Genomic DNA, 12,236 nt, shown 5'->3' with positions numbered 1-12,236 from the left:
CTTTCCTGCCCTGGGACACCAAAAGTGCATTAGAAATGCGCAGGCTGCTTAGGGCTGGATCTCCAGCTGCTGAAGGTCACTGCAGCTCCGTACGCTTCAAAGGACCAAATCTACAGCAGCCAGGAATCTGGTGTTTGAATTTAGGATGCTGTCCCTGCATACATGATGGATGTTTTCATATGTGTGCTTATGTATAAAAATTAAAATCCAAGAGTCTTTTCACAAATGCATATAAGAAATTGAGTAACTCATGAAATACATGTGAATCCTGTTCTGTGCTTGGGATGGATGGATGGATGGATGGATGGATGGATGGATGGATGGAAGCCAGACCCTGCTGAAGGACCCATGCATTAGGTGCAGTGAAGCCCTAATATTCCCTTTCTTATAGATAGAGGGTTTCAACACAAGTAGCTCAAGATGATTAAATGCTCCAAGAGAACAGATTCATTTAAATAATTCGCTTTAATATTATTTTACATCTGCAGTTTTATTTCCCAGAGAAATCGTTCTTGTTAGCTCTTGTTGGGTGGTATTAAAATAATGAAATACTTTCATTTGCAACCAGATAAAATCTTTACATTAAATGTGATTTTTTTTTTTAAAAAGAAACTAATCAGAGAATGTTATTTCTTATACAGTTATTTAAGCAACAATATAAGTTAACATTTTTAGGAAGCACAACTTTCACATTTCTCTCTTTTTATAGAGAATTGTGAAGGGCACAGTTCTTCTGTGCTAAATAATGAGATTTTCATGCAATGGGGTGAAAGTCCATTTAGCTGGAAAGTGGATTTCAGCTAAAATACCCAAACCCAGCATTTTAAAATAGGTTTTGTTACATAAAAACTGACAAACTTGCTGGATACAAAAAGGGGAGAGACGTTAAGAAAACACATTTTGCAATTCAAATTGCTAAGATGAAAGTCTCATCTGCAGCTAGAGCTGACTGGTAGTCACCCCATCCGTCCGTACGTTAGACTGTGCAGAGATCATCCTTTCGAACCTCTTTATCCTGGAAGAGGAGATACCCCCTGCCAAGGTGGGTGCCCCAGCAAGGTCCCTTCTGCAGGTACTGGTGTCCTTTCAGGTGGTGCCTTTCCAGCGCCAAGTCCACACCGAGCATCACTTTGCCATTGTCCCAGAGAGCAAAACTCAATCTTGAGAGAGATGTCATCTCTGCGATCTAATGACAGTCATTCGTGTCACGTTTGCTCTCGCTGTTTGCCATGTTAATGAAGACACAAGGCTGAGGGTGCTGATGCGTCAAGGCTCGGTGCCGTGACAGCTCCGTGTGATGGGAGACTGGTGAGATGGCAGCTGGGTGGGAAGCGCAAGTACTCTGACTCCTACGGTGCTTCTGAGCATCCTCACCGGGTAGGAGGAGCGATGCATCCCCTTGCTCCTGCCAGCAGCCTCAGCCGCTTGCTTTCTGCCTGCCAAAAGCTCCCCCAGACTTTGTGCCGCTGCACAAAGGCGTCGGGCTTTGTCGTTGCAGCGCGGGCGGACGCTGCGCGGCGCTTCATCGCAGCCCAGACAGCCTGCGACTGAATTTGCATTTAGTTTGCTAGCCCGAGCGGGGCAGGGAAGGCCGAAGCGTGGCAAGCCTCTCGTCCCGAGTCTCCCTGAAGTTTGTAGAGCAGCTGCGAGCCCACGGGCACGATGCAGCGGGCTGTGGGACCGGCTGGCTCGCCAGCATGGGGCCGGCAGGCGTGTGCAACAGGCACAACAGGAATGCACACCTGCACCCTGCTCATTAAAGCGATGAGTAAGCAGCTCACAACCGCACCGCCGGGATAAACAGAGGCTGGTAGGGGATGCTCAGCCCCTAATGACAGGCTTCGGCGCCTGCTCTGCTGGGTCCGGCATCGCTGCGGGGTGGCGGAGGCGACCGCTGCCGGAGCGGGTCCCTCCCGGGATGGCTGCAGGGAAAGGGGGGTGACGCTGAGCATCAGCCTCCACGCCCGGCACGGCGGTGCTTTCAGCCGGAGTTTGGTGGGGCTGCACGCCCAGCGCTGGCACCGGCCCCCAGGGAGGCCTGGCTCCACGGGTGACACCACGCTTCTGCCGACTGTGAGGTTTCTTCCCCGATGGCTCGCGGCCCTGGTTTCCCTGCCCCGGTGCCTATAGCTGGCTTTACATCCTGCCACCGGTGGGTTGCAAATCCAGCGCCAGGAGGGACAGAAAGCTTTACACAACGTTTTCTTGCGCCATTTTTCCCGGTAACAGGAAGATTAACATGGACTAAAATTTGCTGGCAGCCTTTAGCAGCATTGCCCTCTGCATCCCGGGAGAGGAGAGCCAGGCGTGGGCTGCCATGCTGCCTGCAGCCCTGCAAAGCTTCCCAGGGGCATCTCAGCTCGGGTGAAAACCAGCCTGATTCAGCAGACAAGGTTTTGAGCTTTGCTGCACCTTTGTTCTGAGGGTGCAGCATCTGGTTTAGAATAGTTAGTGGAAACATTTCCTCTCTTAGGCTGCTTTTGAAGTTGTGTCATTAGTTTTTCTTAATGAAACATGCAAATCCTGTAAATGCTGCGATTGCATTTCGGGGAATTCAGTCCTGACAGAGCTCCGGTTGTAAATATCTAACTGGCATGTAATTTAGGGCAGATCCACTCTCATTACCTTTTTCCTCCTGATTTCTTACTGCTCAGCAAAAATTTTCCTAGTACTGGACTGCTGGGAAGCCCAGTCAGTTGCAGTTCTTTTTGGCATACCGTGGCAAGAGGGGGAAAGAAAAGGCTGGGGTGTATTAAAGTGAAGCTGAAGCTGATTGCAGCGGCATGGCATGACCTGCTGTGGGCAGATTGCCGTGGGAGGGCTTTCACAAGCCAAGAAGAAACCTCCCGCCTTGGCCACTGATAGCTCACGGTCCCATTCAATGATGCTGAATTGCATATGCTGAAATCACTTTTCACGGCACTTCTGAAGGCTTCGCTTACATGGGATTTATACCTTCTGCCTCCAAAATAGTAGAAAACTATTCAGTATCAGCATTACGCTCTTTCTAGAAAGTTCGTGATTGTGGTATTTCATGGTTTTATTTTTAACTGCAGTGCTCACTGCTTCAGGTTTACATCCTGACAGCAAATTTCTTTTCCCTTTTTAACCTTCTCAGCGTGCACAAATGTCCCAAACCCCTCTAGTGAGGGGCACTGCACCCACGGCCGGGCTGTTAGCCCTTCCGCACCCCCTGCATGCTGCTGCTGCCCGATTTTGCAGTGATTTGACAGACGACGTGCAAGGGAAGAACCTGCCCGAATGGCTGGTGTAGGCAGATGGCTGAAGACACGTGTTGCAACCGCAGTCTGTGCAGAAGGTAAAATGAGCTGAAGGGGTTTTTTTTTTTTTCATCCTGCGTGGAGATGGGGCGAGCACAGCCCGGCCATCAGCGTCACCTCCTGGGCAGCCAGCAGGCAAGTGCCAGCATCGCCCTTCCCCAGCCACCCAAAAATTCAAGGTGGAAGAGGAAAAAATCCGAACATTTTCAGGTGAACGTTGAGAGGAGATGGGTTTTAAGAACGTTTTAAGAACGACTTGTGCAAGTAACAGGCATCAAAGTTTCGCTCCTCTGGCACTGGTAATGCAGGAGAAGTTCAGCCTAATGCTTTCATGGCACAAGTGCTACCAAATGGCATCTCCAGCCAGCACTGCAGGTGGGGAAAAGCAAGTTTCTCAGTAAAATAACCAGACCCCATGCTGCAGGGGGGGGGGGAATAAATACCCTTTATTCCACAGCCTTTACTGCACCCTAAGCTGCCCAGGAACCATGGCCTCAATTGGCCCCAGCCTGTTCAGCATCAGAGCACTAAAAATATTCCAAAATCGCTCTCTAAAAATTGCTTAGCGTGCTTTGGTCGTTGAGCCAGCTAACCTAGAGGTGGCATGTTCAGGCCAGCACCCAGCGACATGTGACAGCGATAGCAGCCACTGCAGCACTTCCCGGCATTTCAGAGGTTAACCTGAGCCGGCCGAGGAGTCTGCTCACGCTACAGGGCCTTTGGCAGGGATCTGAGCCCCAATCTTCCCGTGTTTTCCTAAAACGTGAGCTGCAGAGCCCACAAACCAGGCACCGCGGGGCCTGCGGTTGGCAGCTCCGCGCCCTTGGCCCTGGGACCCCTTCGCAGCACAGGGCAAAGCTCTGGGGAGCCCCTGGAGCTTTTGGACTTCCAGCCTTCGAGTATCACCACCCCGGGGCTTTCTCTGCCCAAGCCCACGTGCATCTCTCAACCAGTCACAGGTATCTGGAAGGAATCACCAGTATCATTATGCTGCACGCTGTGACAAAGTCTTTTATGTTTTCATGAAAAAAAAAACCCCAGAAGAAAGGAATATTTGCCAAGCACAGCTGTGCAAGTCAGGCAGATTTTCAAGCACACACCGGCATAAAGGTTAAGCACTCAGTAATTCAAGTGTCTTCTACATACAGTAATAAAACTTCTTATGATGTATCCAGGAGCAGCTGCTGCCCTTGCTTAGCAAATGTAACTGTCTTCTAAAATTATTTTCTATTCATAAGACAGAGAGAATGATGTTTTCAAGTTAACGTAACTCGGAGCTGACGACTTCTGTCTCTCAAGCTTTTTCTTCTGCTTTAATTACAACAGCACTTTAAAGCTTGCAGTAGAAAACTGCTGAAAATGCATTTCTGGCATTGCAAATGATGCAAAAAAATGCCTTTTGCAGATGTTTGATGTCACAGATGTTCAGTACCACAAAGCTTAACCAAAGTACACCCTAAAAAGGGGTGTGATGATAAAAAAAAATCGCTTACAGTTGTAACTTTTCAGAGACATACTGAACACGGTGCTGATTTCAGTACGATTGCAGCTCTACTGCTGGCTTTGCAGTCGGTACGATGGAGTCACTCCTACAGCGCATACGGCCGACAGACATTTGGATCTTCTACCCGTGGTCATAGCTTCTATTGAACGCCCTTTTGATGGCCAAGAAGTGAACAAAACAATCCTGCCCACAAACCTGAAGATGAGCAGCACGTCCCAGAGACACCTTTGGGCGGTGCTGCTTGCTGTCCCCCCCTGCTGTCCCCAATACCGAGCTCCATTACTACTGCCCGGTTATCTTTGCAGAGACATCGACTTCCAAAATCAATTAGTTCAGGCAAGTTAGGCACCTCATCCAAGTTCCAAGGTGCTCATGTGCTGACTGAATAGTCTGAAAACTGGCTGTTAGCTCTTCTCTACAACTATACCCAACCCAGCAGACACTCCTCTCTGTTCTTAAATTAAATGTAGGAACCCGAGTGAAGCAAGCAGCACCCGGAGAAGCCAGCCCACTCGGTAAAGTGTCACACACAAATAGGGAATGACTATAAACTACCATTTTTTTATTCCTTTTTTTTAACCATCATGTAGAAATAGAGGTCAGTGGAAGCCGGAGGGCATTTGCCCCAGTTATAAGCAGTCTGCGCTGGATGTGATTTAGCTGATGCCATTAGCCCAGGAGAGACCCAGAAGTCCATCTTCTAGGAAATGCTCCATGTGAATCACTCCGTGCTCAGATGCAGCATTTGCAGGCCTGGATGTCGGCAGGGCTTTGTTTGTTTGTTTGTTTGTTTTACAGAAAGGCTTTTTAAGCAGAGCTAAAATGCATTCACACCAGAGCAGCTTTAATGGGGACACGCAGCGAGAGGAGCACTCAGTCTCGCAGGCGAGCACACACCAAACCGCAGCGTGCATTTTGTAACATCACCCGGGCAGGCTCAGAGGCTGTTTGTTTTTCCCCTTTGTCTTAAAACACAATTTGGCAGCCCTCAGTGGCCAATCCATCCCCTGGAGTGTGCAGCTCCCTGCCCAGGAGAAGCAGCAGCCGCCCTTACAAAGACCTCAGATGGTCTTTTAATTCGGCAGCAATTTAATTGCAGCTCTTGCTCCAGGACAGTTTCAAAGGAGACAGCTCAAGGGTCTTGACTACAAAGAGCTTTGGAGCGGGCGTTTTGACAGTAAACTGTTCTCACCATTGTTCAGGCTCCCCCTTTCCGAAGGCAATGACTCAACTCCACCAGGACTGGCAGGGAGCCTCCAGCTTCTCAAAAACTGGGTAATGAGATTACGGGAGCAGCTCACACGCTTTTGCTCTTCACGGCAAAAGAAACCTCTCTGCTGTGAGAACTTCGTGCGCCGCTTTGGGGCCTTCTGATTAAGAGCATCCCTTGAGGGATGGGTTGGAGACCATCAGGTAGGAAGCCCGGAGTATCTTGGGTCAAAAACTACTGAGGGACAAAATACAAATCCAAGAGGCGCATACACAATTTTAAACCCTTCTTGGTCAAGTTATTATTCTCCAGATATAAAGTAATGATAAATGAAAGGCAAAAAGCTTATGTTTGACCATTTTATGGTAGCTCCACAAGCAGAAGTAACACATTATATATTTGCTCTTAGCAAATATATAGACTGTAATAGTTAAGAATGTATTTGCTCCAAGCTGTTTATAGAGTCAGAAATTGTTTTCACTGATAAAAAACCTGTGTGTGGTATTTAATCCTGTAAAGACTTAGGTTAGGATGTGCCTCCTCTCTGAGGAGAGAATGCTTCTTTGCAGCTTTCATTCCTCCTTGCAGAGAAGATGGTCCAATAATGGCATGTGGTCCTAGAGGGGCATCAAAATTTGTCTCTGCTCATGCAGTAACAGTTGATGAGGGAGGAGTAGGAATAAGAAAAAAATGCATGCAAACCCCTTGAGTCTAAAAGTAAACTTAAAAGACTCTACTGACGAGGACTCCAGGGCTTATCAAAGCCAAGGTTGCCACCCCTACATCAACACCGCCAGTCCCCTCGAGAAGATCAGCCTTATGGCTCCCACGTATATTTATGCAGAGATTTACTAACTGCAGTTATACAACACGAACTTCAGGATTCATCTCCTTGAGATATTTATTTTAATTAAAAACAAACTGCTTGGGAAACACAATACGTATTCCTTCTACATTTCCCTCCATCTAGTTTCAGAAGAGCACATTCTACAGGATACAAACAGTCCTAGGCACCGCGCAGTGCGTCAGACGATGTTTAAACCTCACACCCAGCAATACAATCTTAACTCTAGTAAAGCCGAGCAGGAGTAAGTTTACATTTACGAAAAATGTAACTGAGTTACACGGAGGCTTCCAAGAAGGACTTAGATGGGAATTAGCTTGAGTTTAAAAGTTAGAGAAGTAAAAAAGCAAGTACACAAATCAAAGTACGCAGTTTTTCACAATTATCTCAGAGGCAATGGGAATGGTGCTTGAAGGAAATCAGCTCCAGAGAGCAGCTGCTCACTAGGTGGGAAATGCCAAAATACCCAGTTTCAGCACCTAAAGGCTACATGGGGGAGAACTACTCTACCAGGATCGTATCAATGCTTTCTTGGATGAGATCCGACTCCAGTATACATTCATCTAAGTGGTCTTGGGACATACTGGAGCTTTTCCCCATGCTCTCACTGTCACAGTAGGGACGAAACCTGGGGGTCGCGGGGCTCTCCAGCCGCTGGCAGCGGCTGTATTTGTGCTGCTTCCCTCTGTGCGTGTACATGTGTTCGAGCAACTGGCTCTTCCGGAAAAATGTGCGGCCACAGACAGTGCAACTGATTTTTCTCCTTCTTGAGAAAGAAAAGTTACAGTTCAACTCCACTGGTTCGTGGTCCTTGGAGATGAGGGAGAGCTGGCTGATCTGCAGAGGCTCCAGGTCACTGCAGCTCGGATGCTCCAGCTGATGCTCATCCTCCTTGAGGAGGAAGGCCCCGAGCCGATGGTCATCCCCAGCCTCCCTGTCCTCAGCCAGAGGCTGTACCTCCCCCAGGTCGCTGCTCTCCAGGATGGAGGCCGGCACGCCAAACGGCAGCGAGCCCGAGACATGGGTGTGCAAGTGCTGCCGTAGCCCCCCCCGGGAGTCGAAACGCTCCCCGCAGTAGTGACACAAGTGCACCTTGAGGCTGGCCTTAGCAAAGATGGGGCTCGCTACCTCCGGAGATGGAGGGGTGCAGGTCCGGGACACCACGGGCTCCGAGTCACACTTCTCTTGCTTTATGGAGACTGAGAGCTTCGGACGCTCTTCTGCTGGCTTGGTGAGAGCAGCAGGCTGAGCGGAGGGGCGAGCGACCTGCTGGTCCAGGGAACTGTCGTCCAGGCCGATGGCCAGAGAGAGCTGCAGCTGCGGGTGATCGCCCTGGGCAGCGGACCTGCTGCCCGCCTTGGGCAGACTCTCCTTCGCTCCCAGGCGTTCCTTTGCCGGTTTGTGTGCGGTGGAGATCTGGATACCATACAAGTTTGAAGACTGGACCGGCTCTGGGGAAAACACTTGGTTCATCTCGATGGCAATATGGGAGAGGTGGTCTGCGTGGAGAAAGCGGATGCCCTCCTCCAGTCGGCTCTGGCTGACGGTCTGCTTTGGCCCCTTCCCGGTGTACATGATATGCAACAAGTAACTAAATATGTCAGGCTGGATGTCTGCAGGCTGAATCTTTATGCATTCGCTGAAACAAGACAGATTAATAAATGCATACAGGGCTCCAAATTACAGTCCTGATCCGTTACCCGCCCATTCATTTGCTCTGCCGTTCACTGTTAGAGCGTGTGCGCTGCTGCCTGCCTCCCGATTCACAACGAGCAGCGCTCCCCACCTCGACCTGCAGAAGCATGTGCCCTGTTCGCACAGCAAAGCGCCTCAGCGCGTATTTATCCCTGTGATTATAAAGACAACCGCAGCCAGGGATGGCGAGAGTCCCTGGTCACCGCATCACTCATACGCACAGCCAACTGCCGCCGCACAGCACCGCGGCGATGCCAGGCAAGCTACATGGCGCCGGTGTCTGCCGCTCTAATAATACGAGGCAAAGAATATTTGTGTGTTTAAGTAATAAATTCAGCTGCCATTACTGCGTAATCTTTATGAGCTTTGCACTTAAGTGTCATTAAACAACGTCTGTCGGAAAGGAAGCTAACTGATCTTTTCATTCCAGCCGAAAGGCTCCGCGGCTCATGGCTAACGATTATCCTGCAAAGGTGCTGGGGGCCATGACACTCAAAAAGGAAGGAGAATGGAGAAGGGTTTAATCGATTACAAGCAGCAAGCTCCATCTCAGAGGCGAGATTAGACCTTGGCGCTGCCGTCATTAACACCTGCAGAACCACTCCTGACCTGGCCGGGTGAAGCATCTGAACAGCAGCTTGAAATAAATTGATGATCTCAGTCTTGGCCCTTATCTGCAAGAGTCTGAAGCGCAGAACTGCGATAAAGTTATGGCTACTTAATTGCTTCAAGCCCATGGGTCCTGCCAGAAGGGACAGTCCCACCCAGCAAGCTTGCCTACAAGCTAATGCAAAGTAATGGACACGCTGCGTACGAGCAGGAGGTACCTGGAAATCCCTACATTGCAAATCTGTGAGGTTCTCACTGCTGGACAACTGGGGATGTTTATTTTCTCTGGTCACGCAAATGTCTCATCTTCAAAATGTGGGGCCTGATGTTGGTGTATGCTGACTAAGAGGGTGGTTTTAAAGGACAGCACATTCTGGACTGGGAATGTTTAGAGAGCCAAGGCGTGTGCTGGGTTAGGAAAATAATCTCAGGCCATCTAATATCTCCACTTGTGCTCTTTTAGACTATAATACCTTTAGAAAGGGGAAAAAAGCAGACAGTTGAACAGAGTGGTTAAAAGGCAGAAGAGCTGTGTGTCCTTACCTCGTCTGATGAATAAATATCATCTTAAAATAGTTTGAAAAAGCAGCGAGCACCGCTCTGTGGGCTTTGAAGTAAACATCTCCAATGGCAACTGTGCAGTCACACAGAAAGCCAAACTCCCGCTGCATGTTCAGCTGCTGGAGGAGGAGGATGCTGTGGCCGGTCGTATCCATGGCGTGCCTGAGAGCAAGAGAACAAGATGTTCATCTCATGAAGAAATCACAGACCTCCCAAAGGCTTAAATGTGGGTTTCTCACCACTGAAACGAGACGGGCGCCTGGCAGGGAGCACGGCCTCGCCGAGCCTCTTCCCTCCTCCAGACGGTCCCTGCACCCCGATTTAATAATTTCTGCTACCGAAACCACTGCCGGTGCCCAAACCCATGTTCAACGAGCTTAAAACCTATCCGGGACATATCCACGTGCCAGCTACAAGCAGAGCTGTTTCTCCTACAAATTAACTACTCTCCGTGGTGTTACCGGTACTAACTTTAAACCTCGCTCGCCTTTTTGCTCTGACCTCGGATCGTGCTTTCTACCGCATCACTGCCTGCGCTGGCCACCTCTCCCTGCTCCCTCCGGCCCCGGAGCGGCCGCAGCGGAGGAGCAGCGGGGCTGGCGGCGGCGGCGACGAGCCAGGCGGCTGCCGCTGACAGAGGGAGCCCTGTGCCGCCCAACAAAGCCCCTATTGTGCCGGGCTGAGCCGCCCTTACCCCGCGCCGCCCCGCCTCGCCAGCGGCCCCTTTGCAAATAAATGCTGATATTTGCTATTGTTTCGGTTGAAAATTATTGCGCGGGATGGGGGGGAAGGGGGGAGGGGGGGGGGAGCAGCCTCCCCAGGGAGCGTAACCAGCACCCTCCCCGCCCGGCCCGGCCCCCCCGCGCCCGCGCAGCCGCTTACCCGCGCGGAAGCGCCGCGCTGAGCCCGGCTCGGCACCGCCCGCCCCCGCTGCCAGCCCGGCGGATGGGGTGGGCGCTGCCCCCCCCCGCGCTTCCTGCCACCGCCGGGGCGGGCCGGGCCGGGCCGGGCCGGGCTGGGTTGGGCTGGGCTGGCCGCGCCACCCCCGCCGCCCCCGCCGCGTCGCTTCGCCTGGAAAAAGTGAGCGCGGCCCCCTGCGCGGTTGCTGTGCGGCTGCTGCGCGGCCCGGCGTCGGGATGGGCGCGGCGCTGCGCGGCTGCCGGCGGCACTCACCGTGCTGCGCGTCCACAGCCCCCACGGGAGGGACCGCGGTCACTCCCGTGAAGGGTTGGGGGGGGGGGGGTTTGCCTCGGGCTGCCAAGGCGCCTTCCGAGACCTCACCCTGGGCGGGGGAAGCTTTGCTGTTAAATCGCGCTGGGACAGACCGCCACCGGCTGAGCGCCGCAGCTGCTGGCCTGAGTGGGGGTTTGCTGGTTTGGTTTCGTTGGGTTTAACAGACAAAAAACTCTGTAACAGGCGCCTCCCCAGCCTGTCTGCTCAGGAAAATGGACGTGAAGATACAATCTTGCTTTTTCACCCATGTCTGCGGCCCGAGTGCTTTCTTTAGCCACTGGTGACTCCTGTGGACGCGCTATTTCTCTCTCAGGCCTCCTCCAATCTCTTATTAATTTTTAAACCAGGGGTTATTTTGGGCGAGAGCAGCTGTGCTGGGTCGGGGTGCAGCAGGGCCTGGCGGGGGGGGCAGTGCCACCCCCACCCTGAGCTCCCAGCCTCCGGCAGCTCCTCCCGGAGCATCGTCCTGAGCCGCAGCCTGCGCTTTGGGGTTCAATGCAATGTTTTGGGGTGCCTTTCTCATGAATTTTATCAAATTGCTTTCTGAACCTGTTTAAACTTCCAGCCACTGCAGCCTCCTGCTGCCACTAGCTTAATTTGGTGTTCACAAGATGTTTTTTGGCTGGAAAAGGCAGTGAAAATCGCTGTTTGTGTGCTCTCGTCGTGTTTTTGGTGCAGTTTCACACATCTATTGTGCCCACCTCCTCGGTGGCATCTCTCCTGGCTCGGGGCCTCTGCAGAAGACATTCGGTGCCTTGGATCATCCTTCTTGGTTTTCTCTCATCCTTCACTACTTTGCAGTTCATTTTACTATTGCATTCTTGTAACTGTGATTTATTTTTTTTTATTGGGCTGTTGCCGGATCTTTAGGGCAAATAATGCCATCGGCTCCCCAGAATCCAGCAGTTTACAGGGCTGTTTGCAGCGGTACCTCGAGGCAGCCTGAGCCCGGGTGGAAGAGGGAGATGGGCTGAGTGAAGATGAAGTGTGGGCTCGGAAGTGTTTTGCTCCATGCAGTGTTTGCTGCTTATCCCACTGACCAGTACAGCTTTCTTTTTTCCATCAATGTTTTATTTCTTCTATTTTAAATAAAAAGCTCATTGAGCTCAGGGACCACCTTTGTGCAGCAGCAGGATTGGGAGCTGATGGAGCAATAATCCTGCTGCTCCTATAAATATCAATAGCCGCTTTTCTTCCCCAAACATGTTGGCAGTAGGTGGCTCAAGGTTTTGTATTCTGTTCTGGGTTATTTAACATATTTATTAACCCGTGTACAGAGTGAGTTGCTATTTGCAGATG

The 12,236-nt window shown here is 51.1% G+C and overlaps 2 protein-coding genes across 5 annotated transcripts in view; one reads left to right on the top strand and one right to left on the bottom strand.

Moving 5' to 3' along the window:
• Positions 1–6,881: 6,881 nt before the first annotated feature.
• Positions 6,882–11,539, bottom strand: ZBTB25 (zinc finger and BTB domain containing 25). Of its 4 annotated transcripts, none has more exons than XM_054826985.1 (3): positions 10,878–11,539; positions 9,687–9,866; positions 6,882–8,478 (listed from the first exon to the last, which is right to left on the bottom strand). In XM_054826985.1, exons 2-3 carry the CDS (start codon positions 9,857–9,859, stop codon positions 7,341–7,343), a joined length of 1,311 nt encoding a protein of 436 aa, XP_054682960.1. In that variant the 5' UTR covers positions 9,860–9,866; positions 10,878–11,539; the 3' UTR covers positions 6,882–7,340. The 4 variants fall into 4 exon arrangements, with proteins under 4 accessions (XP_054682960.1, XP_054682959.1, XP_054682958.1 ...); XM_054826984.1 differs by lacking the exon at positions 10,878–11,539 and adding an exon at positions 10,587–10,697; XM_054826983.1 differs by lacking the exon at positions 10,878–11,539 and adding an exon at positions 9,944–10,443.
• The window catches only part of ZBTB1 (zinc finger and BTB domain containing 1), a 28,610-nt gene continuing 27,074 nt past the window's right edge, over positions 10,701–12,236 (top strand). The window contains exon 1 of the mRNA XM_054826978.1: positions 10,701–10,784. The gene's annotated coding sequence lies outside the window, so the exon portion shown is untranslated. The remainder of the gene's footprint in view (positions 10,785–12,236) is intronic.

The sequence above is a fragment of the Grus americana genome, chromosome 5 (assembly GCF_028858705.1).
Source record: "Grus americana isolate bGruAme1 chromosome 5, bGruAme1.mat, whole genome shotgun sequence".
Lineage (NCBI taxonomy): Eukaryota > Metazoa > Chordata > Aves > Gruiformes > Gruidae > Grus > Grus americana.
Note: the sequence above shows the minus strand (reverse complement) of the source record. Positions and strands in the feature narration are given on the sequence as shown.